This window comes from Babjeviella inositovora, assembly GCF_001661335.1.
Source record: "Babjeviella inositovora NRRL Y-12698 unplaced genomic scaffold BABINscaffold_9, whole genome shotgun sequence".
Lineage (NCBI taxonomy): Eukaryota > Fungi > Ascomycota > Pichiomycetes > Serinales > Babjeviella > Babjeviella inositovora.
In genome coordinates this window covers 723,110-749,568 of record NW_017566846.1, presented here as the reverse complement: position 1 = coordinate 749,568, position 26,459 = coordinate 723,110, and the positions used below count along the sequence as shown (strand labels likewise).

Below are 26,459 nucleotides of genomic sequence, written 5' to 3'. Positions count from 1 at the left end.
GCCGTGGATTCACCATCTTCCTCAGCCACCATGTCTTTGAGAGAGGCCCAAGCTGACGTCAAGGAGGAGCTTCAGAACCTATACAGCACCCTTGGCTCGACCGTCCACAACCTCTGCAACCTCTTTGTGACTTATGGAGAGGTTTTTGAAGCCAACCAGGACGAACTTGGCGACCGATACGCCACATACAACGACGATGCGGCAAACATCATCCAGCGGTTACTCAAGACGTTCGGGATGCTCGATAAATTCGATTTGCGGTACCGCGAGCTCGAAAGCCTTGACGAAATGCGCTCCATCTACTTCCAACTCGTGAAGTTTGCGCTCCCCGACGTGATCATGCGCGCAGATGCGCTTTTGATGAGATTTGAGACGGAGCTATGCGCCGCAAATCTCCACAAGATAGTCTCGTGTCGTGCACAGCAGAACTGTGCGCAGATGGTGCGCGCGTTGAATGACAGCATCGGTATCTTGAGCGAAAGCGCGACGCTCGCTGACTGCGACTTGCTCCAGCTCCGCGGTAATTTGCGTATGGTGCATCGCGTGCTGAGCGCGTTGTGCTCACGTGTCTCGGTGTTGGCGCTCTCCAATAGGCCGTCGCACATCGAATTCCGCGCAATGTTGGGCACCGCTGCGTCCATGGACTTTCCGTCGTACAACGCGTACTTCGAGGCGCGGCAGCGCGCGACGATGCGTGCGTGTATCACCATGCCCGGCAAAAAGGAGGTCCGCGCGGACTTGAACAACCAGTATAACCACATCTTCATGGACGTGTTCAGCCATGGCAAGTTTGCTATTGACGTCGGACGTTTCTTATTGGACACGCGCATCAAGACTAACACCCCCGCTCGCAATGCCAACATCCCCGCGCGCAAGGCCGTCTACGGCGCGATCCAAGAGTCTTTCCAGATATACGAGAAGATTGCGTTGTCGCGCTTACACCAGCCGAGCATCGACTCCAAGGATCCTATCATTACCCTCGTGGGTGTGCTTTTGAAGCCCCTTGCGGCCATCAACGAGTACATTATGGCTGTCATGGATGTCGGTGCCTCCCTCCCAGGGTTGAAGGTGTCGCGCACCGACTTTTCCAAATTGATCACCGAGCTCACAGACATCCGCGACGTGCTTTCCGTGACCAAACTCCAGGTCTTGCTTGAAAACGCGTCGTACATCTTGTACGCCAAGTTGTGCAAGGATGAGTTTGTGCGTATCACTAAGGTGATGCTCCTCAACGCCAAGGGTATGGGTCTCGAGGTCGAGGACGAGCTCATGGATATTATCAACCTGAAGGAGTCCTATGGCTGCTGTTCTGAGCACCACCTGGGGCTTCGCCACCAGCTCAGCCACCATCATGAGGATGACTCAGACGATGAGTACCTCTTCGATGATATAGATTAGGGAGCGCCAATTTTATGACCTTGATGATTTAATTTACGATGGATGCTAATTATAACATGTAAAATTGACATTGATCTTGGTATCGATTTTTTAATATATAGTTGTAAACTGTACGTATAAATTGCTATATAAATAGATATAAATGGTTTTAGGCGTTATATGACCATGTCGAGTGTGTTAAAGGTAATATCTGATATTGCAGGCGTTGTCGACGATATCCAATAGATATACATTGGGTCTAGACATTAAATATTATAATTGATTAATCTTTGTTAACGATATATATATTAAAGGCCTAACTCACCGTACGTATCATATTATGAAATTGAAGAACTGCTCATAATAATCCATTAACATAAACATTTCCAGCACAAACTTCCGTTCTGCCATACATCTAGAACCATATCTTAGCTCCAATTCCAAATATCAACCACAAAGTTGTGTATAACCCTCCTACTTCCATTTACCTATACATTTTGACAGATCAAGCTATCGGATCCGAGAGTATATAGCATTAACGTTATAGATACATTCCCCGCCTCTCTAATACCTTCCCTTTCCAAGGAATACCGCCAGATTCATGCTCGGCAAGGCTGACTGTGGGGGTGTCCACAGACATCTCCAGCCGAAAAATAGCCAAAATCATATGATCTATCTGTGGGGTGAGTCCGATGCCTATCTGATATCCTGCATTTAGCAATAGGGAGTCTATTGGGGCCAGACACTCGCACGGCTCCAAAGTGGCCTACTACAACGGGGTTGCGTTCACGCCGAAAGCTCGGCCAAGGGGTTCGCTCAGGTCTAGCCATCTGCAACATCGTCCTGCTATCCTACAGGTTGAAGTAGCCCGGTCACAAGAATTTTCGCATCAAAACGCCGTAAGCTGCAACCCATTGACATGGCAATTTTGAATGACTTGGCCATTTAAGCTTTGGTTTTTGAAATTGCTTATCTCTGTGTTCACACCTCCTAAGGCACTTGGCCTCGTATCCTTTACCTGTCAACTTGTGGTAGGATGTGGCCAGATTTTTCTTTTGCTGCTCACGGAAAAATTTTCACCCTCAGAAAAAGAAACTCTCGCGCTGACTTAGTCATGCGCCTGTCATGTCAGGACGGGTGACAGCTAACCCTATCATACAGGGGATTTAATCTTTCGGCTACCTGCGTGCGCCAATTTAAGGAGATGGGCTTACAGCCAGCGTACGGCGGGAAAAAGGAATAATATCGGACAGATTTGTGCAGTGCATTGCATATCAATTAATGCTCGCCATTTCAGTCACGGAGTGGATTGGCGATTCGGCCGTTAGCAGTTTTGAGAATGAGGATATGACCATGAATGTGAAATTAGCATAGATTATGAGATATTGCGTGACCACAGAACAGTAACCAGAAACGTTAAAAGATAAACCAGCTAGGCTGTCATCGCCGAGACGGAGGAAAGACCGGAGATAGAGTTTAATGCTCAACAAGGCATCACAGGGCAGAACTTTATCCGGATATATTCACTGGGTAATATGCCAAAGTCATCACGATAATTATGCTGTGAAATAGGCACAATTCCTCAGATATCAATTTAGAACTGGGAATAGTGAGATAAAACTTTAATGGGAAGGTGCTCCTACGAATACCGCTCTAGGACCAATTGACTCGGGTAAGTTGACTGGGGGTTTATATCTGCTAAGCAGGCTAAATGGACAAAATACCCAAGGGGAAACTTAGCCTGTTTAATCAAATTACAGCGGGGTGGACCACTATAATCTACCCGTCGGGGGGCTTTCCACTTTTGACCTATAATTTGGCAATACTTCAATCCTTCTCAATCTTAGTTAAACAGGCTAAATTTCCCTTAGACATTTAATACGCTTTGTAAATTAAACATTACGAAGCTATTATTCCTAGGAATAAGACGAAAAAACAGGTGATAATAATTTGTACTAAAAAGGGGCCTTGACCCTTGCAACCATGTATGCTATACTGCATTCGATCACTGGAAAGATAACCACTTGTCTAGCTTTTACCACCTTATCGTACGGCCCTGAGCCCTACAAAAACTTAATTTAGAAAGCAGCTTGAGGTTTTAAGCGTAAAGTCGCCGAAGCATGGTGTGATGCCAGCGACCTCCATTGTTTCACCGAGTGTCATGATGTTCGTATACACAAGATGCGACTGCATTCGAGATAGCCGTACGACCACGGTGTCTGAAAGCCGATAACGTGCTGCTTACCAGTGACTTGAAACATGTGAATCCTATGTGTGGCGCTTTAACGGAGAATTTACGAACCAGGATAGTCTCATTTAGCTCTTCTCTATGGGACGTATGTCTGCCCAGACTTTACGCAAGACCAAATGCAGTGGCCCCCCACACTTTCAGCTCACTAGATAAACCATCGGTTCTTATCTTTTAGCCCCAAAGCGTAAACTAGCATCCCAAGAGACCGACATACCCCAAACGGACAATTAACCCGTATACTTGGAGAGGCGGTTTGTAGTTTAGAGATAAGGCGTAGGATATGGCGCTCAAGTAGTATTCCTCCGCTGGGTCACTGTAACTCTTATCCGTGAGTTTAATTGAAGGGGAATATGCATCGTCCGGCGAAGATTTCAAAAAAAATTTCTCTCACAACAGCTTTCTCCATCCTTTTAACACAATCACCTGCCCCGAGCACCGTCTCGAGGCCCCGACTGGTAAAGGCTCCGATACGGAACAGCAGAGAACGTGGAATCCACGCGGGATTGCTGGCTCCGTAAATAAAAACTTGTGGTTGCAGGTGCCAGTGTAGCTAGACTGAATCTGTGAGACACGATTATCAGATCCCGGTGCAAATATTCCTCAAGAGAGCTAATTAGCACCGCTCAATCACCGTTACTAAAGACGGCTATCGATGGATATCAATCTTTGCCAACTTATCCCACTAAACTACCCAACTTACCCCTCTATCACCAATTTTCTATCCATACCAATGCCTCTAATCATGTCACCAGTGGGTACGGCAGTTTAAACTTCCGAACGGGTATCAATCATGCATGCCAAAAGCTTAAGCGGTGGAATGATACCCCTGTCTGCATCGGACGCTAGGTGCTGCCTTTTGGGCTACCCGCGGCATGAGTTTTTCCCTTGCCGTTTCTTTTTCTTCGTCTCTACGACCACTCTCAACTCCAACTCCGTACACCACTAAACAAGAGAAACTGATTGCTACAGAGTGGTGCTCTTTATAAAACTAATACGTAACCGGTTGTTTTGGGAAATAGTGGCGAGCTTAGTTAAGGGGGCCGCCCCGCGGAATCCCTGAAAAATCTGCAGGCAGACAGACACAATTTACGAACGAGCTCAAATGCACGTTATGCACCACACAAAAAAAAGAGCGTGCATGAGGTGAACGCGGGCATTTTCCCACTGCTGCCATCACATACCCATACGAACAATGCGAGATTAGACCACTTTCGAACACCTGGTTGGGCGGAAAATGTCTGGGCATGTACGTAGATGGCCTAAGGGGCAGCACAAGATATTGCAAAGCGTAAACCCACGTAATCGGCGCATGCACCTATTGCGTGCCTCCCGATACACCACCGTCAGCAATGTCCCATCTCCACTTTTTTGCATTAGAGGGCGGGCCATTTCCGTTATGAGAGTATCGGCCGATGGAAAATATAAATATGGGTGCGGCCCCAAGTTTTTGAAAACGTTTCCCATACTCCATCTTTATACATAACCATGGATTTGAAGGAAAAGATTGACGAAAAGTCAAACGAACACAACGGGATTGAAGTGCAGAGCGCCGAAGACTCCAATGACCTCGGAATGGTCTACGCCAACGGAGATGGCTTCGAGGAGGAAGAAGGGAGAATGCCGACCGACGAAGAAATGAAGACCTTGCGTCACATTTCCGAAAAGATTCCATTATCGTGTTGGTTGGTTGCTATTGTTGAGTTGTGTGAGCGTTTCTCTTACTACGGTTTGTCCGGTCCTTTCCAGAACTACATGCAAAACAGTCCAACAGATACCCCGCCGGGTATCTTGAACTTGGGTAACTCCGGTGCCACGGCTTTGTCGTACTTCTTCCAGTTTTGGTGTTACATCACCCCAATTTTTGGGGCCTGGATTGCCGACTCTTTCTGGGGTAAGTACAAGACTATCTTTGTTTTCTGCATCATTTACTTCTTTGGTATCTTCATCTTGTTCATCACCTCTGTTCCATCTATCACCTCTCCGTCTGTGGCTCTTGGCGGCTACGCCACTGCTATTGTTATCATTGGTATTGGTACTGGTGGTGTCAAGTCTAACGTTTCCCCATTGATTGCTGACCAGATTCCAAAGACTAGTCCAAGAATCCACATCATCCCAAAGACTGGCGAACGCGTTATTTTGGATCCAGCTGTGACCATCCAGAACGTTTTCTTGTTCTTCTATTTGATGATTAACGTCGGTTCCCTTTCGGTTATTGCTACTACTGAATTGGAGATGCACAAGGGTTTCTGGGCCGCATACCTCTTGCCATTGTGCTTCTTCGTTGTTGGTATTACTGTCTTGGTTATCGGTAGAAACAAGTACGTCAAGACCCCACCTTCCAGCACCGTCATCGCTGACAGTTTCCACATCATGTGGATCGGTGTCAGAAACAAGTTCAGCTTCGACGCTGCCAAGCCAAGCAACAGCCCGGACAAGAACTACCACTGGAACGATCACTTTGTTGAGGAAGTCAAGAGAGCCATGATTGCTTGTAAGGTATTCTGTTTCTATCCGATCTACTGGGTGGTTTATGGCCAGATGTTGAACAACTTTGTCTCCCAGGCTGGCCAAATGGAGTTGCACGGTTTGCCAAACGATATCTTGCAGGCTATTGACTCCATTGCCATTATTGTTTTCATTCCAATCTTTGAACATTTTGCTTACCCATTCATCAGAAGATTCACTCCTTTCAGAGCAATCACCAGAATCACCCTCGGTTTCTTCTTTGGTGCTGCTGCCATGGCCTATGCCGGTGTCTTACAACACTACATCTACAAGGCCGGGCCATGCTACACTTTCCCATCTCAGTGTGCTGCCTCTGACAACGGTAAGATTCCAAACCACATCAACATTGCTCTCCAGGTGCCAGCTTACGTTTTGATCGCTATTTCTGAAATCTTGGCTTCCATTACCGGTTTGGAGTACGCCTACACCAAGGCTCCATCCTCCATGAAGTCCTTCATCATGTCCATGTACTTGCTCACTACTGCTTTCGGCTCCGCCTTGGGTATCGCCTTGTCCCCAACTTCCGAAAACCCCAAGTTGGTCTGGACCTACACTGGGTTGTCCGTCTCTTGTTTCATCGCTGGTGTCTGCTTCTGGTTGTGTTTCCATCACTACAACAAACAGGAAGTAAAGCTCAACGCTTTAGAATACAACAAGGAATCTGCCGAAGGCGTCAAAAACTCCGATGCCCAGGATGCCGAGAACGACATCATGCCAATGATCTCTCCAAAGTCCTTCTAAGAACGATAAGTTTATTGTGTATACTACTTTTCATGCTGCGATATAGGGTCCCAAATCTCGCAGCATCCAACCGGTTATTATCGTTATTTGCTAATTTATGGTTTTCATGTGCTACTACTGTAAGACCTCGCTAAAAATAATTGAGAGGTATCTTTGCACCATTGTAAAGTTCATTTTGATGGGGATCTAGTTAAGAAAAGGCTTCAACTCGGGTGCCCAGTGCATAGATGAAATGACTCTCACATGCTTTTGCTCCTTTTGTGCTGGGCCTCATGTCAATATTCTGGCAGAATGCCGAAAATATCCTGTATGTATTACTAACAACGGGTCTCGGTTCGTATTCCGTCAGAGGATAGCCGGTCTCCCCATTGAACGAACCGTACATTGTTTTAGCTAGAATGATATTAATCGATATACGGCGGTCTTCATGGTTTATATGTTATACATTTTACCGTTAATGCACGAAGGTCGCTCCCTTTATATGGTGTAACACGTGACCTTTTCACGTGACACACTCCGGCGTCTGTGCGGGGAAAACGCATTTAAGTCTCAGTAGTTTCTGCCTCTGCCTCTCTTTACCTCTCTGCTTCGCACTGCATCAATGAATAGACTAGGTCCCCAGGGGCGAATGATGCAACAGCAGCTCCAGACATCCCCCCAGACCTACTCGACCCTCCAGCCACAACCGCTCGACTACTTGTTCCATGACTTGGTGCACCCCCAGCCGGCCACCACGGGCAAGCAGCTCTTGTCATACCTCGCGTACTACATCCCCACGATCAAAAACGAGAGAAATTTGCTGCTTCTTATGTTTCACACATTCAGGTCGCCGGTGCTTTTTGGGTTGGCCAGGGGTAACGACATCGATCTCGAGAGCGCGTACGGCGTGTGCGAGGTGTTCAAGTTCGCGGTCGAGAAAAAGTTGCAGGTTAGCCAGCCGACACTTCCGGTCGCTCTTTTCTACCAGACGGTGCTCGAGGCGTTGCTCGAGGTCAAACAGCAGGGGAAATCCATGTGGAAGCTTGCACCGGTCATTGCTGGGATCTTGGCTGCCAACCCGGTGCGCGATCAGCACCAGATCCCGGAGCAAACGCGGGGATTTGCAAGGGTAGACGCCCAGATGTGCGCTTTGCTCATTGAAGTGGTGAATACCACGATTGCGGGCGCGCGAAATGCAGGCCACACACCGCCAAACGTCCGTGCGTTAATGCTTCTTGCATCCGCTAGTGCTTTCCCTTTGTTGCCTGAATCTGCACGCGCCAAGTTGCCCCACCAACAAATCCTCAACGATACAATCCGACTTGTTTTCAACGAGGGGTTGCTGAACGGCGAGGTCTTCCGCAACCACGCACCTGAGTTATTCCTGCTGCTCATGACTGAAGACATTGTGGTGAAAAACTTGAACCGTTTGTCGTTTCTCATCGAAAACTGCTACCTCCATATGTCCGGGACCTCGGGCTACTTCCCCGGCGGAAGCCATGCTAATAACCCCGCACGCATCGAGGAATCGTTAGCCAGATTGGCAGGGTTCTCCAAGAACTTGAATTATGTGGTCGCACTGGGTCCTGGCACCTTTACGGCGGAAGAACTCGTGCTCTTGAAGCAGATTCTCTTTTCCTACGTGATTATGTTCCAGGGCTTGTGCACCCTTGCTCTCACATTCAATTCTCAGGCAACCCTTTTGCGTTTTCGCTTCGCTGCAAGCTTTCGCACGGTCTTGAACTGCTTGTTTGACTTGAATTTTATCTTGGAAAAGATTGGCACTGGAGGCTTTGCGGCCTACAACTTTGTCTACTTCACGGCGCTCGATGGCCTCTTCCAGTTAGACTTGAGGCTGGCCAGTCAGCTTCCAGAGGCGTTTGCCAGTCAGTTGCACGTGATGAACCACCCAGAGTACACAATTGTTGACGAATCGAAGCTTTTGTTCATGTTGGGCTACAGCGAGCATCTTGTGAAGCTTACGGCATCGTCTAGAGCCGTCAATCGTGTCGCTCGCGTGCTGATCTTGCCCATGGCGGAAGGGATCATTGTCCAGAAAGCCACTTCTGTGAAGGCCAAGGCGGTGGTTGAGTCTGCTCATTCGGTGATTTTGTCACATATAGCCGCCACCACCACTGACGTAATGTCCTTGTCACGCATTCTCCCGTACCTCATGGTGGTACTCGACCAGTTTCCGTCCGTGTTATCCCCAGCGCAGCTCAACATTGCTGTCGAAACCTTGGCTAAGTCATTACTAGGTAATTGCGCCGATGACTATGGCGATTCGCTTTTGCGGTTACTAGCGCAGAGATGCGCCGCCACCGAGCCGGGGCTTCCGCTTAACCCCTCCTACGCGCAATCGATCCTTTCCCACCAGCAGCTCTCCTCAGCCCCAGCGACCGAGTTGCATAGTAACCCTGTGGTCACAGAGCAGGTCACTAATGACGGGCAGTTGAACATTGTCGAGTCTTTGAGCCCGACTATCAGATCATCCTTGGTTACGGCCCTCATCTTGACCGTGCCGTACATACCGGAGCACAAGCTTGTTCACTGGCTAGACGAGATCTGGGTGTTGATTATGAGAAGTGATAAGCGTGAGCAGAAGCTTCTCTCTGAGAGCTTGGGCAACTGTATCGGCGAGAACTTGGATTTACACAGGGCTAACACGGCTATCCAGTGGTGGTTTCAGCGTGCGACCCCGAAGTTGTAGAACTAACATACTATATTGCTCCTTTCCAATATATGGTAAATGCATTGGTTTGTCTCAAAATACTATTTTTATTATCATTGGGTGGGTATATTTAGTTTAATCAATGGTACGTACTTACCATCAATCACACAGGCTATAACTGGGAATTCAGTAAAAATGAGAGAAATTAAAAAGAAAAAAATTCCAAATTACTTTCCAAGAGCCAGAAAGTAACATTTAACTGAGTGGGAAAGAGGCAAGATTGGTAGATTCAGCGTTTTCAGGTAATCCAAGTCTTATCGGATTTTAACTATGGTGCAGACCTTGCAGCGAGACTTTAATCTCCTGCACCGAGCTGTCAGGGAGCGCAGGTCTCAGGAGACGCTATCAAAGCAAGACGAAGGGAATCCACATCAGAGCAAAGAAGCCAGACGAAGGCAAGCCAGGCAAAACCAAGTCAGACAAAACCAAGTCAGCTAAAAATACAAACTTACAGATCCAAGCTCCGTACCAACTGGCCTGATCATATTCCAAGCCTATACATCAACAAACTGACGCTCTTCCAATGACCCGTATTTCACCCATAAAAGCGTTTATCAATACGCCCATCTCTCAGCTTTGCTGTGTGGTTACCCTCGCAGTCCCGTTTGCCACATCGCTCATGGATATCAAGTATCTCTTTCTTCTTTCGTACACTCCCGCCATCGCACAGTGGCATCAGTACTGGCGCTTTGCCACTTTTCAGACCGCATTCACCCAAGAATCGGACGTGCTACTTGGGGTGCTTCTCTGGTACAACTTCAAGGTCTTGGAACGCCTCTACGGGTCGCACAAGTACTTAACCGTGATCTTTCTTGCGTTTGTGTGGAATGCGGTTCTTGTCGCAGCGCTTTTCTTCCTTAACCAGATCTTGGTCCAGTTTACCGGCTGGAGTTGGTTCAACACCGTAGCCTCTGGCCCCCTCGCCATTTTGTTTAGCTTACTTGCCATATACTACAGTAAGGTACCTGTGTCATACCTGTTTGAGGTTCAGTTGACTCCACAGGATAACCCCTCACACGTGCCGAAGAAGTTACTATTGTCAGACAAGTCGTTTGTGTACGTGTTGACGCTTCAGATGTTTGTCAATAACGGGTGGCACTCGATGGTACCGTGCCTTGTGGGGTTGGTGACGGGCTGTGCCATTGTCAACGACTTTCTCCCTGGCCAGAACCGTTGGCGCATCCCGTTGTATGATGGTGTTAGTGAATGGTGGCGCGGAGACTACAGACGCGCTGTGAGCGTACCGGAGGCGCTGACCGAGCCAGAGGAGGAAGAGGAAGAGGATGCGGCGGAGCCAGTCAGACCGTTAACCACCCAGTTGCTCAACACCTTTAGAGCGTGAGAAAAAAAATTACAACTGGTTTGAGGAAATATCGATAAACGTCTGTTAAATTGCAGTATTTGGATTGTGGTTCGACTCAATACCCGAAAATTGATGATTGGGTTATCCTGGTTTGTTGAAACAGCGGCCAAAGTCTTTGTCGCAAGGCCTTTGGTTGAAATTCCTCGACCGTGCAGTTTACCGGAAGCGTTCAGACTTCAGATCCCTGTGTGACTGCCTCTTCTGGACGACTTCACCAGAGCCGGGAACATTCTTGATATCGATCTCTATTCAGTCTATATAATTTCCAGGAAATATTCTCGTAGTTGGCTATGAGTGAAGATAGGGTACTTTTGAATCAAGAATTACTCAAAACAATACTAGAAAGTGGGATATCTGTTTACCCTCAAACTCACATCTATAACTAATCATATTAAACCTACCAGATGTAGTGCCACCACGCCGACTTTACATTTCTGTCGATGTTTGGTAGTAAGAGCCAGCAGCCCAAACAAGCGGTGAACAAACCGATAAACATGGGCAACACAACATACGTACCCACGAACTGAGAAATCAATCCCACGAGGAAGGGAAAAATCGCCCCACCGGAGGAGCCAAACGCCGTAGCAATTGTCAACGACACGATCTGGATCTTCCGCGGTAGGTGTCTGGTGGCGACGGTAATCATGAGCGGATACACGGGCCCTATGGCCACCCCGCAAAGAGACACAAACAAGCTCGCGGCAATGACATTAGGCACTAACCAGGTCAAAAGGGCAAACCCGATCGACCCGACCAAGAAGATGATGACACTTCTGCGCCCCCCAAGGTACTTGGCAAACGGGTGCGTAAGGGTCAACCTTCCAACGGTTAAGCCCGCCCAGAAACCAGAGGCAACGTATTCGATGGTTTCGGGGTTCCCGCTTCGCAGTTCAAGCAAGAAAGTAGTAACCCAGCCTCCCATCGCAACTTCTCCACCCTGGTAGAAGAGCACAAACAAGGCGATTAACCAGGTTGGAATGTCCTTTATCGCGAGCGCCATAAGCGACTCCTTTTTCACCACTGGCTCAAGATTTTCAGCGGAAAGTCGGCTCATTCGAAGCTCATTCGTGGAACGGTCCACCCCAGCGGCCACCGATAATTGTCTGGAAGGCCCACCGCTTGTCAAGGCGATCTCTTCGGTCTTTTCCCCATCGTGGTGGTCCCAGGGTTTGAGATCTTCGTCAGCACCCAGAAAAGCGAGCCAGAAATTGGCAAGGTTAAAGATCGCCAAGCCGAGAAGAATGAGATAATAATAGCTCCACTTGATTCCGGCATTCACCATGGATTTCGAAATGAGCGGCGCTACAGTGGCACCGGCGCCGTAACCCCCATGGAGGTAGCTCAAGTAAGTGGCGGCGTTGTCCATACGACTGAGGAAGATGTTGACCTGGGCGAGACAGACCGCGAGCCCGGTACCCACGAAAAAGAAGCCCATCACAGTGAGCTCAAACGGTCCCCCAGGGCTGACCATCGCGTACATCACCACCTGACACAAGACTCCGAAGAGAAGCAGCTTGGTTTTTCCCAAGTACTTGTCAAGCTGCGAGGCAAAAGCAGCCACAATCACAAACCCAACCGCAGAAGCCATCCATATCATAGATACAATCGCATAGGAAATGTCGTAGTATGCTTCAATCGTCGGAAGAAGCGCCCCCGGCGCGCCGTCACTGAGACCCCCGCAGAACCCCCATATACACGCAGCAATAACCCTGTGGCGATTTTTTGGCGGGTTGCTCAACGTCATGTCTCTCGGGCCGTCTTCATCCAACTGAGTCTCGGAATCGAGATTGATGCCGGTTTCTGAAAAATCGAGCCTCTTGCTTCCCCTGATCTGTTTCGGCGCCGAAATATTGTTAGAGGATGGGATTCGAAGTAATGCCAGCCGCTGCTGGTCTGGGAGGGAAGAATCCTCGAACGAACCGTCAAACATGTTGACCGAGAACTCCACGCCTGGTGTGGTAAGCAAGACCTCAGGGAGCGGTGGAGGGATAATGGCGGAACCGTAGGCATCGGAAAGAGGGAGCAAGTCCGCTTTGGCGCCGGACAAGCGACGATTGGTGAAGGCTGACTCAGCAATGCCGTCCAGGTCAAAGTCCGGGGGGTTACGAGGGCCAGCCAATTTAGGGCTGTCCACATGCTCATCCGAGCCATTAGTATGGTGCATGATATGAACTTCGGTGGCTATCTAGTGGAAATTCAAGTAGCGAGAAGGTATTGGGGGCCTCAAACCTCAATAAGGGAAAAAGGATACAGAGGAATGTCTTATGTATGGAAAAGCGTCAAGTCAGAGTGACTCTTAGGGTGTCGTATTAGTAATCATATTTGTAATCATCTTTTCACCCGCCAATGATCATCCAAAAAAGAAACCATCCTTGTATGCTATACTAGATTGTAGACGACAAAAATATCCCTACAGGGTACTAACTCGTCATATAGTAAGCAATTGATCGCGAAATATTTCCCGATCGGGAATAGCTACGCCATGCACGAAGGGCTACAACACGTATACATACGTCTATAAGGCATATGCAAGTTTCAGGAAATCACATAGAATCTATCAGTGGGTCTAATAGAGCTCAGAGCTGAGAACTAGCGCAACTCACCAAACATGATGCCACCAGGCAGTTTTAACATTCCGATCAATATTTGGCAATACTAACCAAAAGCCCAAACACGCGCTGAACAACCCAATAAAAACAGGCATCACCACGTAGGTCCCTACATACTGAGAGAGTAGACCCACAAGGAATGGAAAGAGAGCACCCCCGGCCGACCCCATCGCCGTGTTAATCGTCAACGCCACCACCAGGACCTTTCGCGGAAAGTGTCTTGTAGCCACTGTAATCATTAGTGGGTAGACTGGGCCGATGGCCATTCCACAAAGTCCCACGCACAAACCTGCGACAACCACATTCAGAACCAACCAGGTGAGCAAGCCAAAGATAATGGCCAAGAGCATGAAAACTATGACGCCTCTACGTCCGCCCAAGTATCTATTGCCAAGACGCGTAAGACCAAGACGGCCAATCGTCAAACCAGCCCAGAACCCGGAAGCAACATACTCGATGTTGCGGGGATTACCATTTCGGGACCGAAGGAGAAAGGTCACGACCCAGCCCCCGAGAGCCACCTCACCCCCGGTGTAAAACATTGAAAAGAGGCATAGAAGCCCCAGAGGAATGTCCTTGAGAACAAGCATGGTGAGGCTTTCTTTCCTGGAAGTTGGAATAAGCGGAAGAGACGGAGCCATACTCGCTGATTGAGCAACGGATACTGATGGAGTCTCCATTTCGTATCCATAATTAATGCTTGTCATAGGGGCGGCCATTTCATTGTGAGAACCTTGATTTGTCTCGTTCCGATCTTGGAAATAACCTGATATCCCAGTAGTTGGGTTGGTACTAAGTTGGGAGTTGAATTCACAGTCTTTGGTGTCTGTATGATCCATAATTGAGCCTCCCACACGCACCCTTTTTGGCTCGTCCTTGGTTTTGGTGTATATATAGCCAATGTCATAACAATCAGGAGCAATAGTACTGTTATTAGGTATCCAGGCATCGATTGACACCAATGATATCTCCGCTTGTTCTTCGTCCCTTGCATTCTGGGTCGGCGTTTCACCCACAGTTGCCTCCCATGGCTTTAAATCTTCATCTGCTCCTTCAAAGGCTACCCAAAAGTTTGCTACGTTACAGAAGGCCAAGCCAAGAAGGATTGCATAGAAGTAGCTCCATTTCACTCCGGCATTCACCATAGACTTGGAGATAAGGGGTGCAACCGTGGCACCGGCTCCGTAGCAGCCATGGAAGTAGCCCAAATATGTGGCTGAGTGGTCTAGCCTACTGAGGAAGATGTTTAGCTGTGCTGAACAAATTGCCAAGCCAGTACCACAGAAGAAGAAGGCCACGACAGTTACCTCGAATGGACCTCCTGGACTGACCATGGCATACATCGCGACCTGAAAAGCAATACCCACACAAAGAGAGGTCCGTTTACCGAGATACCGGCTCAACGTGGAGGATAAAAACGCCACGAGAATGAATCCAAGGGCACTAGCCATCCAAATGAGAGAAACCATTGTATACGAGACGTTGTAGTATGCCTCGATGGTTGGTAAGAGACCACCTGGGGCACCATCACTGAAACCACAACAGAAACACCAGGTACACGCGGCAATGACACGATGAAGGTTTTTAGGAGGGTTGTTTAACGTCATGGGTGGTACCTCTGGGGTACTCAGCACGTCTGACTCTTGCCTGTTTCTGGCTCTGAGAACGGATACGTTGTATTGGGGTAACGCAGGAGGAGGATCATTATAAGAGTTGAACATCTGTAATGTGATTTCTGCGTCTGGGGTTGTGGGAATTGATTCTGGAACGGGTGGAGGGATAATAGTGGAGTCATGGGAAAGGGGGAGAAGACCTGGTCTGGAAAATGGTAAACCCTGGTTAGAGGTCAGATTTGAAAACCATTCAAAGTCTTTCTTGTCCGAATGGACGACCTTCTGCTGATACGATCTGGACATTAGGGGGAATGAGTTTATAGTACACTGCCTCCACTTTCAGAGGCCTTACTAGGTTTAATTTTTTTTTTCTATTGTAATACTGTTCAAATGATACAGTCGAAAGGGATAAACTGATTTAAAACAATGGAAATAAAAGCCAGAGGGTGTTTGTATTCATATTTATAGACTTATATCAGGGAGCCAAGAATGGTCATTTATTTGCGGGATTATAAAAGTGAGGGTAACAAAATTGGAGCCTTAACCACTAATGGCACCGTGTAGAGTACAGTCAATGCCTCAGGAGCCAGTCATGTAAATTCCAAAAACAGTAATGCTAGAGTGGTGACGCTGACAAATTGATTTTTCGATAAGTGGAGCAGAGAGATCATTGGCACGGTGACTTGCTAGTCTTGGCTTACCAAATGTAGATTTGCGTTTTTTTTTTTTTGGAGGCCCTCCAATCCCCAAGGTTTCCCCACCTTGGGGTAATATCCAGATCGAGAAAGAACTCCCAGAAAAGCGGCTGAAATAGCCGCGTTCTGCATTCATGCAGCTCCACGATCATGCGCCGGCGATGTACCGTTCATTTGTACGCGACCCGGCGCTAGCGGGCACCCTTGTGACGATGACCAGGACTTAAGGTTTAAATACTGCTAAATTTAGTGCTGTCCTCCCAAGGGTTTGGAATAGATGTGGCCTTAAAATAACTTTTCCCGGGTCTTTAAATCGCCTTCCGATGGGGGTCTAGATCTTTGGTCTGCGGGGAGAATTGTGTATACCATCATACGCCATCGACGATATCGGTTAGAGCTCATACAAGTGCATCACGCTCTCTATTCAGCCTCTCTCCCACCTATTAACGTAACATATTAACATTTAGATATACAGTTCTTAGATCTTCAAGTTCTTGGCCTTCTCCTCGGCCTCTCTTAACTCTCTTCTTCTGACCACGTCCCAGTTGTACAACCGCGCGGTATTGACCTCCATGGTGGTTATGTTTTCTCTCAAAAACTCCAAATCTTCGCCCACGACCGCCAACTGGGACTCGGCGGCAGCCAACTTCTCGGCCAACAACTCGTGCGCCTCCTCCAACGGGTACTCTAACATGACATCGGCGCCAAGCCACAAAAACACAGACTGTGCCTCCTTCGGGGCGATCTCAGCCTTGGTGTATAAGGTGTCATTCAACTCGTAGTTACACTCAATGACGTCGTCGGAATCTTGCAGCGCCTGCAAGTGCTTTACCATGCTAAGCGACTTGGTGATATCGGGAATCTTTGCGTTGAGCCCGGCTTTAGAGCTTTGCTTGGATGTTTCCATATACTTGTACTGCTGAATACGCTCCTGGAACTTGTTCATAAGGTCTTCGAAGTCTGCGTCTCTCGTGACAAAGTCCTCGATCTTGGAAAGGAATGGGGACGCCGGGATCCCACGGGGATTGGTTTCATCAGTTCTAAACGTTAGTATGGTCGGATTGGTGAAAGCAAGAGGTAAGTGAAGGGTGGAGTAGTAAATGTTCCCCGGAGTGTCTGGGGTAGTCAAGGGTGATGAGTCAAGGATGATGAGTTAGATGTAAGGCTCAAAACCCCCTGGGAAAGGATATGGATTTCAAATCTTATTGCAAGAACGGTTGAGCTAATGGTAGAATGACTGCTGGAGAAGTGTACCAAGAACCAGAGACAATCGTGTCGTGAAAACCGCTAGATGAAAAAAGAACCATTTCCATTTACTGAAACCCAGCAGAAAAGCCGTAGGCATAGATCAACAACTGTTGCCAACCATATTCCTGAATCTGTGACGGTTAGTCAGGTATGGACCCATTCTTTAGATCAATCGAACCTCAATGGCCAGCGCCTCCCGATGACTAACACCCCAATGGCCAAACCTCAATTGCTAACACCCCAATAGATCGCAATCATTCCCCCACTCCTTCTCACGCAACAGTCTTCATTACTGAACCTCGTAGTTACGTACTGGGCAAAAAATCTTGCGGACATTGTGTGTGAATATAGCTAGCTATAGTATCAATTGACACTGCTTTAGATCCGTATCACTTTGTGCTAACGCCCGCTGGGTTTTTTCAAAGTCGTGCGCAGCCGAACTTAGCCGCCGAACGTGAACCGAAATCCAAGACGCAAAACAATACCATTTGATATTGCATGGAAAGGCTATTCGGCTCCGTGATTTAGAATATATCCTGCAGTAATCCACGTTTGTTGTCTTTCAGACCCAACCCATTATTTATCCCCCATTTGCTGACTACTATCTCTTACTAGCCGTCTGTCCACCTTGCTTGTCTTTTCTACCGCTATCACCCCATATACCATCACACAGCCGTTACTATGACCTCCGCTAAGTTACCCACCTCGCACACGTTATGGTCGCCGTACGATACGGTCAAAGACGCTGCGGAGTCGCTTGGTATCACGCTCAACGACGAGGTAGCAAAAAACCTCGCAATGGACGTGGAGTACCGCATCCATGAGATTCTCGAAAACGCAACCAAGTTCATGCGGCACTCGAAGCGCAAGCTCCTCATGACTAGCGATATTGAAAAGTCACTCAAATTGCTCAACGTCGAGCCTTTGTACGGTTATGACAATTCGCAACAGCTCAACTTCAAGGAGGCGATTGTCAGTGAAACCGGCCAGACATTGTACTATGTGGACGACCAGGAGGTGGATTTTGAGAAGCTCATCAACCAGCCGCTTCCGAAGGTTCCTCGCGCAAGCACGTTCACGGCGCATTGGTTGGCGATCGAAGGGGTCCAGCCGACGATTCCGCAGAACCCGCTTCTTGCCGAGATTAAGGCGCTTCCGCCGGTTTCTAGAGGCGCCATGGCCAACAGCCTCGGGGGAATCGCGCTCTCAGGCAGCTCTAGCTCTGCTGTACCAGACACTGCCAAGCCAAACAACAAAGAGCTCGAAGTGAAGCCGTTGGTCAAGCACGTGTTATCCAAGGAATCCCAGTTGTATTTCGACAAGGTCGCCGAGACGTTGGTTTCGGCGGACCCCGCAAAGGACCACTTGCGTGGTGCGGCGCTCAACTCGTTGCGCTCCGACCCGGGTTTGCACCAGCTCGTGCCGTACTTCATCCAGTACGTCGCGGAGCAGATCACCAACAATCTCGCCAACATCGAGCTCTTGTCAACCATGCTTGAAGTCATTTACTCGCTCTTGTCGAACCCCACCATCTTCTTGGAGCCATATGTGCACGCGTTGATGCCGTGCATCTTGACGCTTCTCTTGGCCAAGCGGATCGGGCCGCAGAAGTCAGCAGTCGACACCGGTGACGAGCACTTTGCGATCCGTGACTTTGCGGCTTCCTTGTTGCAGCACATCTGCAACCAGTATGGTGATTCGTACTCGACGCTCAAGCCGAGAGTCACCAGAACGTTGTTGCGCGCATTCTTAGATCCAACCAAGCCGGTGGGGACCCACTACGGCTCCATCTTGGGCCTCACGAACCTCGGAGAGGAGGTAGTCCGCTTGATATTGGTGGGTAACTTGAAGATCTGGAGCACGAGCGTGTTGGAGCAGATCGAGGATGCCCATGACCGTGATATCTTGCTCGAGAAGGTTTTGGAAGCGTTGCGGATCTTGAAGCACAAGGCGGACGGTGATATGGAGGTGGATGACTTGTCCGCCGCCGAAGCGGCTAAGTTGAGTGCCAGGATCGGTACGACCGTGGCCCTGCTTGTATTAGAGGCACCCGACAAGAAAGCGATTCTCGATGGGGTGTTCTTTGGCGAGCAGTAAATGTATGGTTTAGGTTGAGGGAATTTTGTAAGCAGGAAAACTTGAAGAAAACTTGAAGAAAATCTTAAAGACCTGAAGGAAAACTTAGAGAAAATTTGAAGCAAAACCTTAAGAGATGCTTGAAGGAATAGGTGTAGTGAACAAAGAGAGATGGGTTACCTAGATAATCTCATCCTTTCACTTGCAGTCATCTATTCAGCTGATAAACTGAGTAATGATTTTACCAAACAACCGTGCCGTTGTTATAACCTCCACCAGCACCATTTAATGTTATAACCTCCACCAACACCATTTAATGTTATAACTCTCCCAACTCTGGATCCACTCCCCTATATGCTCGCTCATCAGTAACATTTTCTGCAAAGACCGATATGCAACTCCGACCACGCACGGCGCCTCAGCCGCCACCTCCATGCAGGAGTCAGCCCACAAATTCTAGAACACTCCCACACGTGACATGAAATTTTGCAGGTGCCTATAAAGTAGATATCTCATCTCTACAGGCACATATATTCATATCTCCACTACACAGACATATACACGTATCATGTTCAGGGCTATTTCTTCATCCACGTTAAAGACCAGGGTGGTGACACCCGTGGTCCAGGTGACGCTCCCGCCGTTGCCCGAGACCCGGCGCTTCAAGTACACGGCAACGTCGTTCGTGCCATCCGCGCCAAAGGAACAGCAGCTCTTCCGCAAGATTTCAGAGTTCAAAGATAAGAACGAGCTCTCGGACTACAGACGCCACTCGCTGCCACTTGAAAAGACCGCCATGGCGTTTGACGAGTGCTGCCTGGCCAAGTTCAACCCGCGCCACCCGGCGCAGCACCAGCAGCAGCCGTTATTTGCGACGCTCACGCGCGCGATGGGACTCTACCGCCAGATCCTCCCGACGTCGCAGATGCAGCACCGCAGAGTATCTGACCTCCTCCACTTGATCGCCACCGCGATGAAGTGCAACATTTCAACCAAGTTGGTGTTGAAGAAGAAGGCGGACAACGACGCCAGGTCTGTCACAGAGCAAAACGACAAGATTGTGATTACCGCACTCCAGGAGATCTGTAATGACGCGCTCGAGAACAAAGTCTCGCTCAACTCGCACGCCATCTCCGTCATTATCTCGCTCTATGAGCGCCTCCACCGGGCAGAGGACGGGCTTCGTTTCTGGAACAACGCCAGACAGAACGATGAGGATGTCATGAAGTACATGTCGGGGAATGTGGTCGGACGCATTCTTCCGTTTTTGGCAACCTATACCGACGAGCCGTTCGAGGCGATCCAGGACTTGTACCACCGCTCACGCGACCTCAGTGGCGATTCCCCAGCGTTATCTGTCGGTATGATCTCGGTCTGCCTTAAGCACGACCAGGTGGAGGAGGCGTTGAACTTGTTCGAGGGACTTGTGGCGTCCATGGACCCTGCCGACGTCACCGGTAACGCGTACCTCTACCGTGCCCACAATGAGTTTATCTGTTCGTGCACCGACCTTAGTGTTGCGGAAATCTTCCTCGACAAGGCGCTTTCTGGAGGAATGCCATACACTACTAAGATCAACGCCTCCACGGCACGTGACTACATCGAGCGCCTCTGGGAAAAGACTCGTAACTTTGCCAAGGTCAGGGAGACCTGGGAAAAGGTGTGGAGGTTCTACGTCAAGACCAACGAAGATGATATCAACGATGGGGCAATCTCTGGATCGTGGAACCACACGTTTATGACTGTGTTTTTCGAGCAGTATCCCGAGTTTTCCCAGGAGTCGTTCATGACGTTAAAGGACGTGATCAGAACCTACAGTGAGATTAAGATGATTGATGAGCCGTTTTTGAACGTGATCTTGACATTTGCGCCCCGCTGGAAGCAGCCCCAGGTAATCGAGTCCATCAACCAGGCCTACGATATCTACAACATAACCCGCTCCCAGATTTCCCACCGCACGTACCTCAAGGCTATGGGCGCCATCGACGTCCCTGACTCTAAAATCGTGGATGCCTGGACTCAGCTCGTGTTGTTAGACGACCAGCAGGGCTACAAATACATCTCCCGCGTGGATGTCAAGGCGCTCAAGGACGCCACGATTTACTCCGAAAGTTTCTCCGAAGCCCGCGCCGATGTTTTCTTCCAGATCTTCAAGGCCTATGGCTCCCTCTGCCGCAACGCCCACGACTATGCCATCATGGTCAAGGATGATATTCACTTTAACCCCGCGTTACGCGAGCGCTACGCCGGTTTGACGCTGTTGAGTGTCGCCGAGCTTGTGGTTCCGCAGTTTAAGAACCTCCGCTCGTTCAACCAGAAAAAGTAAAACCCCTAAGAGAAGGGGTTATTTGTACATACCGAGATTTAACGACTAATTGCTAATACACGAATTATTGAAGGCGTCTGAAGGGAAACCGGTGGATTGAGGCTTAGGCAGTGCCGGAGGGTTTTTTTTTTTCACGGCAAGGGGTTTACTGTTAACGATAATAAACTTCGTGTGGCGAGCTGAACTGACACCTTTCCGGCTCTCAAAAGCTAAGACTCAGCTTTCTCTGCAACGTGGTGAGCCATTCACCTAATTGGAGCCATCCATTTAAAATGACGTCTATCGATTAGAACCGAGCCGTGCTGCCGGCTCTGAAACATCTGAAAGTCCGAGGCGTATACTAAAGTGATTCTAGACGTTCTAATTAGCAATCCTATTTATGCAGCCTCTCTATTGGTGCTCTATAATACCATAAACAAATTGCTTTCACAGTCTTTGTGTAGTTTCGCCTGCTACCCAACAGCAAGCTACAGCTGGCATTTCCATCTCGAGCAGAGACTCGCCAGCTAAATTCCAAAGCGCCGTTATATCGAATAAGCTAGGAGTACCGCTTGACCCTCAGCTAGAGCTTTAACCACTCATGATCCAAGATCTGCGGTAAACTAGGCCGCTTGTTGATGTCCCTGACCAAAATCAACCGGATCAAGCTCACAGCCGCGTCACTGAGCACATACGGGAATCTCAAATCCCCTTCCATGATCTCGTCCACATTATAGTACGGATTCTCCTGGTACATAAGTGTGTACAACAAAACTCCCAACGCCCACACATCCTGCGGCTTCCCGTCGTAAGGCTTCCCGTTCAACACCTCTGGAGCGGCATAATCAATCGTGCCCACAAAGACATCAAACGGCCCCTGGCGGGTGTACGCAGCGGAGCCAAAGTCGATCAACTTGACAATCCCCCGCTCATCGATGATCACGTTCTCATCCTTTATGTCTCTATGCACAATCCCGTGCTTATGGCAGTGGGCAAGAGCAGAAGTGATCTGTCTAAAAATAACCTTCATTTCCAACTCAGACATGTCCTTTTTGATTTCGATAAAGTCAAACAAGTCAATCGCTGGTGGGTCACCGTGGAGGGGGGTCTCCAAGTAGTAGTACTGGTCGTCCTCGAAGAAGTCCACAATTCGCATCACGTTCGGATGCAAATCGTTCATCAAAAAGTTCATGATCTGGATTTCCGACGGAATTGTGCCCATCTTTCGGTCTCGCACCCACGTATCCACCAAGATCCGCTCCTTGTCGATGCACTTGATGATCACCTTGTACTTTGGGTCGTCCTTGTGCTGGCTGAGTCTAACTCTGCCGTACGCACCGGAGCCCATGTCTTTGAGCGTGAGAAACTCCGCATATTTCTTGGTCCGGCGCTTGGCTCCGATCTCTCGAGGCCATAGACTGGACTGAGCAACAGTCTGAGCCATTTTCGCATTTTCCTGCTCCAAAAGGTGCTTTTCATCAAAAACGGCACTGAGGTTGGGGTTGAGTAGAGTTTCGTGGAAAAAGTCGTACGGAGCCGTAGACGGAGGAGTCTCAGTAGCAAGGGACGCGGCGTTTGACGAAAGGGACGCTACTCTGGATGAGCTTTCCTTTCTTTCATCGTACGAAAGCCTCTTCGGCTTCACGCTTCCGTCCCCGGAGCCGTCTGACTTGGTGCTGCGGAAACTGTTTTCGCGGCTCATAGACGTAGAACAGCTCAAGAACCCTCCTTCGTGCTCCGAGTACAACTTCATCTGGGATGGAACATCGATCACCTCGGCGTCTCCTTCTACCAATACGTTTTCGACATCCTGGAACAACACACGGGCGCCCGCGGATGGATCTTTTTGTAATCCGGTATCGACAGTTGCAGGGTCAGTTTCGGAAACTCCAGCCGCATCAAGACTCCTCGAGTAGGTGATCCATAACACAAACGTTTCGGTACCAGACACACGCAACTGGACATCTAGTTTCAACACATTCCCGTCAAAGTGTCGCCCCTCAACCCCAAAGGAGTTCAAGAACAACAACTCAGCCTCCTGCGACATCTGTTTGCCCATCTTCCCGCTGCCCTTTGCCTGGTAGGCCGCAAAGGCCTTACGGAAGAAATGCTCCGGCAACACCAATCCCGGGGTCAACACCACATTGTTCTGCTTAATCGCCTCCTTTAAGAAGAGAGAGAAGTTGGGCAAGAGCACGTCGATAGATTTCTGCCTTACGTCTGCTCGCCCAAACAAGTTCTTTGTGATAGCAGGGTTGAAGGAGAGGATCTGGAAGGTTTGTGCAGACACAACCACAATTCCCGCTATATACGGCATCGAGTGGATCTTCAACTTCACGGACTGGTTAGTATTCTCCAGATCCAGCTCTTCGCTAGAATAGCCACTGTCAATCACGTTTGATCTAATGGCGCACGGAATGTTCTGGTTCTGGATCTGCAACGTAAAGTAGCGGCGGTCATTGATGATCTCCAGCTCGAGAACCCCGTTCCGCGGGAGGTGCTGGTACTGCTTCATCTTCGCTCGCTTAGCCCTGATGTCGGCACTTTCGTCTCTCTCCTCGGGAGTCAAAAAGGCCGCAAGCGGCTGTTGCAAGATCTTGGCGATAGAGGATGAGAGACGCGACATCGGCTGGCGGGCGACCAAGCCGGACCGGGCAACTAACGTACCGGAATGCTCTTTGATTTCGGTCACCACGTACTTTAAACCCTTGGTGTCTGGCACCCCACGAATCGTCAAGTCCATGGCGTCGCAGGAAATCTGGTCAAACATAAGGATGATCATGTTGTCTTTCTTCTTCCCCCAGAGGGAGGTCCAAGCGTAGCCGTTGCCGGGGCGGCTCACGGCGACAATCTCACCGGCAAACATCGTGCTGGTGGCACCAAGAGAGGTCAAACGGTCCATCACCAACGAACGAGACTGCGGGGCAATCAAGTCCATAAGGGCCATGGCCCTAATGGCCAGCCGGGAGATCCCAAACATGAGGCAAGACAAGTCGTTGGCCGCCTTGAGGGCCCACGGGGCGTCCAATTCACAGGTAAACACCGCCTGGGGGTTGGTATTCTTCTGCGAAAAGATATTGTGGAAGGTACGCGGCATGGACACGGTCAGATTGGCGGTGGTCATGGAGTGTTGGAGCGACGAAAGAGCCAAGGAGGAGGCTCCTATCGGATTGAGAGACAAAACTGGGGCGCCTATATTGTTTTCAACAAACGGCGTGGCCAATGCGTGGAGAAGCTTGATTTTCATCTTGGCTTCGCGTGAAAGCGATGGAAGCGGAGCTTTGCCTGTAACTTTGAACACAAGCTCACCGCTAGAGAGCGAGAGGTCGTGGAGGTTGGTGGCCATTTCCGCCCGATCTTGCAGAAGGTGGAGCAACGACACTTTGGTGTTGTCCTTTCCTTTATTGAGTAGCTTAATGATACTTTTTAAGTCTTCGTTCGGCATGGGAGAGTCGGCGATTTCATCTGCAAGGTTTCCCCGGCGAATGATGGTTTTGTCGGCAGACGACATTCCAAGCGATAGATTGTTCCCGGCCCTAAACAACGCTGCTAGCGCGGCCGAGGAGGCGTTACCCTGGATATGCGAGTTGGACTTTGAGTTGGAGAGCGCGGAGCGAAGGAATGACGGCGATTGGTACGGCTGCGACTGGGTGGTGACAGAGAAGTAGTCGTTCGACGGCGGCGTGCCCAAAGGCGAGGAGATGCCGTTCAGGTTAACGAGCAAGTCTGGCCGCTCTACCAAGATTTCCAAGGAACGTTTCAACACGTTCAAGCGTAGCGCGAGCGAGTTGGACGAAAGCTGAGCGTAGGAGTAGGCGTGGGTAGACTCGGTGGGGAACTTGAGGATCTCCTGGAGATCCACGCTGGGGGTGTTCTTCTGGGCAGTGATCTTCACCGGAGAATGCGAGGTGGGTTGGTTAGAAGCGTTAGGCATGGAAATGGAGCTGGAAGAGACACTGGAGCAGGAGCTAGAGATGTTGCTGATTCTGCTGAAATTGGGGATCCGGAGAGGCGGCGTTCCTGACTGTTTAGCCACTGGTTCGGATGTGGTGGGGATAGGCTCGTCCTCGTCTTCGTTATCAGAAAGGAAAAAGCCAGCACTTCGACCCACTCGGGGCAGCTCGGCTGCCAAGGAGGCGGTGCTCCGAAGTATGCTGCGGACAGTGTCGTTGGTTGATATCGGCACTGCCGTGGGGTTTGGCGACAGTCGGTTGGAGGCCGACGGCGGTGTGTATGGCATTGGAGAGGCTGTTATCTGTGCTTAGATCAAAGTCAAAGGGCTCGCTAATGCCCGAGTCAGGTGGGTGGTACACAAAAAGGGGCTGCTAGTTGGTAACTGGCGCTTCAACAAAACGGTCTGAGAGGTGTCTCAGGCTAATGAGAGTTGGGGGTTTCAGATACCAGGAGATTTTTGATTGAGGCAAATGGAGGGGTGTTGAAGAGGCGGAAGATGGATGGTGAGGCACGTCGACGTGCTTAGTTCCTTAAATGGCAAGCCAGATGGGTGTAGATGGTTAGACGATTCCAGTAAACTGCAACGTGCAAACTGTCTCTAAGGGTTTGTTAAAATGGCTTTGTAAGTGTGGGCGTCAAAGGTTAGGCTGCCAGTCATTTGTGTTTTGCTCTGCGCTTAATCAAATTGTGACATCTTGAGAAGCCCCTAGTCTAAAAGGCGTGTGTCACTCAACGAATTTGCGAAGGGCTGGAAGGTGGGCGGCGCACACTCCGCGGGCTAATGCGTTTCTGTTGGGATAATCCAGCGGCGGAACCCCGCCACATGGACGCTAAAAAAATGTTGAATGGATGTCAGTCTTTACAGCGTGAAATAAGATAGGCTTAGCTTCCAAGCCTGGTTGCATATTTGAGATGGCATTACCCCACTTTGAGTGCAGTCGAGTATGAGATGATGGGGTATGATTTAGATGGGGTACGATTTAGCTGGCGCGTGGAACTCCAAGTCTGGTCA

The 26,459-nt window shown here is 49.4% G+C and overlaps 12 protein-coding genes across 12 annotated transcripts; 7 read left to right on the top strand and 5 right to left on the bottom strand.

Annotated features, from left to right (window-relative positions):
- Nucleotides 1-19: 19 nt before the first annotated feature.
- BABINDRAFT_162583 (uncharacterized protein) lies at nt 20-1,479 on the top strand (the record flags this gene model as incomplete). Its single annotated transcript, XM_019129425.1, has 1 exon — nt 20-1,479. A coding segment is annotated over exon 1 (1,363 nt), but the record flags the coding sequence as incomplete, so codon positions are not given.
- A 1,500-nt stretch (nt 1,480-2,979) lies between these two features.
- On the top strand, nt 2,980-3,314 carry BABINDRAFT_155029 (uncharacterized protein). The gene has a single exon (XM_019127273.1). It carries the CDS (start codon nt 3,089-3,091, stop codon nt 3,254-3,256), a length of 168 nt encoding a protein of 55 aa, XP_018984251.1. The 5' UTR covers nt 2,980-3,088; the 3' UTR covers nt 3,257-3,314.
- Nucleotides 3,315-4,822: 1,508 nt separating this feature from the next.
- On the top strand, nt 4,823-7,047 carry BABINDRAFT_162582 (uncharacterized protein). The gene has a single exon (XM_019129424.1). It carries the CDS (start codon nt 5,114-5,116, stop codon nt 6,872-6,874), a length of 1,761 nt encoding a protein of 586 aa, XP_018984250.1. The 5' UTR covers nt 4,823-5,113; the 3' UTR covers nt 6,875-7,047.
- A 430-nt stretch (nt 7,048-7,477) lies between these two features.
- Nucleotides 7,478-9,707, top strand: PEX8 (Pex8p). The gene has a single exon (XM_019129423.1). It carries the CDS (start codon nt 7,503-7,505, stop codon nt 9,561-9,563), a length of 2,061 nt encoding a protein of 686 aa, XP_018984249.1. The 5' UTR covers nt 7,478-7,502; the 3' UTR covers nt 9,564-9,707.
- Nucleotides 9,708-10,107: 400 nt separating this feature from the next.
- BABINDRAFT_172173 (uncharacterized protein) lies at nt 10,108-10,926 on the top strand (the record flags this gene model as incomplete). Its single annotated transcript, XM_019130866.1, has 2 exons — nt 10,108-10,772; nt 10,812-10,926. The coding sequence occupies 2 exons, from the start codon at nt 10,108-10,110 to the stop codon at nt 10,924-10,926; spliced, it is 780 nt and encodes a 259-aa protein (XP_018984248.1).
- A 418-nt stretch (nt 10,927-11,344) lies between these two features.
- On the bottom strand, nt 11,345-12,691 carry BABINDRAFT_172172 (uncharacterized protein; the record flags this gene model as incomplete). Its single annotated transcript, XM_019130865.1, has 1 exon — nt 11,345-12,691. The coding sequence occupies one exon, from the start codon at nt 12,689-12,691 to the stop codon at nt 11,345-11,347; it is 1,347 nt and encodes a 448-aa protein (XP_018984247.1).
- A 637-nt stretch (nt 12,692-13,328) lies between these two features.
- Nucleotides 13,329-15,600, bottom strand: BABINDRAFT_154987 (MFS transporter). Its single transcript, XM_019127272.1, has one exon. The coding sequence runs from the start codon at nt 15,470-15,472 to the stop codon at nt 13,547-13,549; it is 1,926 nt and encodes a 641-aa protein (XP_018984246.1). The 5' UTR covers nt 15,473-15,600; the 3' UTR covers nt 13,329-13,546.
- A 1-nt stretch (nt 15,601) lies between these two features.
- On the bottom strand, nt 15,602-16,040 carry BABINDRAFT_154986 (uncharacterized protein). Its single transcript, XM_019127271.1, has one exon. It carries the CDS (start codon nt 15,998-16,000, stop codon nt 15,749-15,751), a length of 252 nt encoding a protein of 83 aa, XP_018984245.1. The 5' UTR covers nt 16,001-16,040; the 3' UTR covers nt 15,602-15,748.
- A 302-nt stretch (nt 16,041-16,342) lies between these two features.
- BABINDRAFT_168086 (tubulin-binding prefolding complex subunit) lies at nt 16,343-17,448 on the bottom strand (the record flags this gene model as incomplete). Its single annotated transcript, XM_019130562.1, has 2 exons — nt 16,343-16,904; nt 17,426-17,448. 2 exons carry the CDS (start codon nt 17,446-17,448, stop codon nt 16,343-16,345), a joined length of 585 nt encoding a protein of 194 aa, XP_018984244.1.
- A 345-nt stretch (nt 17,449-17,793) lies between these two features.
- On the top strand, nt 17,794-19,209 carry TAF60 (Taf60p; the record flags this gene model as incomplete). Its single annotated transcript, XM_019131895.1, has 1 exon — nt 17,794-19,209. One exon carries the CDS (start codon nt 17,794-17,796, stop codon nt 19,207-19,209), a length of 1,416 nt encoding a protein of 471 aa, XP_018984243.1.
- A 547-nt stretch (nt 19,210-19,756) lies between these two features.
- On the top strand, nt 19,757-21,514 carry BABINDRAFT_9136 (uncharacterized protein; the record flags this gene model as incomplete). Its single annotated transcript, XM_019132918.1, has 1 exon — nt 19,757-21,514. The coding sequence occupies one exon, from the start codon at nt 19,757-19,759 to the stop codon at nt 21,512-21,514; it is 1,758 nt and encodes a 585-aa protein (XP_018984242.1).
- Nucleotides 21,515-22,076: 562 nt separating this feature from the next.
- On the bottom strand, nt 22,077-25,427 carry FUN31 (serine/threonine protein kinase; the record flags this gene model as incomplete). Its single annotated transcript, XM_019131892.1, has 1 exon — nt 22,077-25,427. One exon carries the CDS (start codon nt 25,425-25,427, stop codon nt 22,077-22,079), a length of 3,351 nt encoding a protein of 1,116 aa, XP_018984241.1.
- Between the last annotated feature and the right edge of the window lie 1,032 nt (nt 25,428-26,459).

What these genes read in the sequence shown, in the direction of transcription:
- PEX8 (XM_019129423.1), top strand. Translation starts at nt 7,503, where the DNA reads ATGATGCAACAGCAGCTCCAGACATCCCCCCAGACCTACTCGACCCTC.
- BABINDRAFT_155029 (XM_019127273.1), top strand. Translation starts at nt 3,089, where the DNA reads ATGGACAAAATACCCAAGGGGAAACTTAGCCTGTTTAATCAAATTACA.
- BABINDRAFT_154987 (XM_019127272.1), bottom strand. Translation starts at nt 15,472, where the DNA reads ATGTCCAGATCGTATCAGCAGAAGGTCGTCCATTCGGACAAGAAAGAC.
- BABINDRAFT_154986 (XM_019127271.1), bottom strand. Translation starts at nt 16,000, where the DNA reads ATGAATGCAGAACGCGGCTATTTCAGCCGCTTTTCTGGGAGTTCTTTC.
- BABINDRAFT_162582 (XM_019129424.1), top strand. Translation starts at nt 5,114, where the DNA reads ATGGATTTGAAGGAAAAGATTGACGAAAAGTCAAACGAACACAACGGG.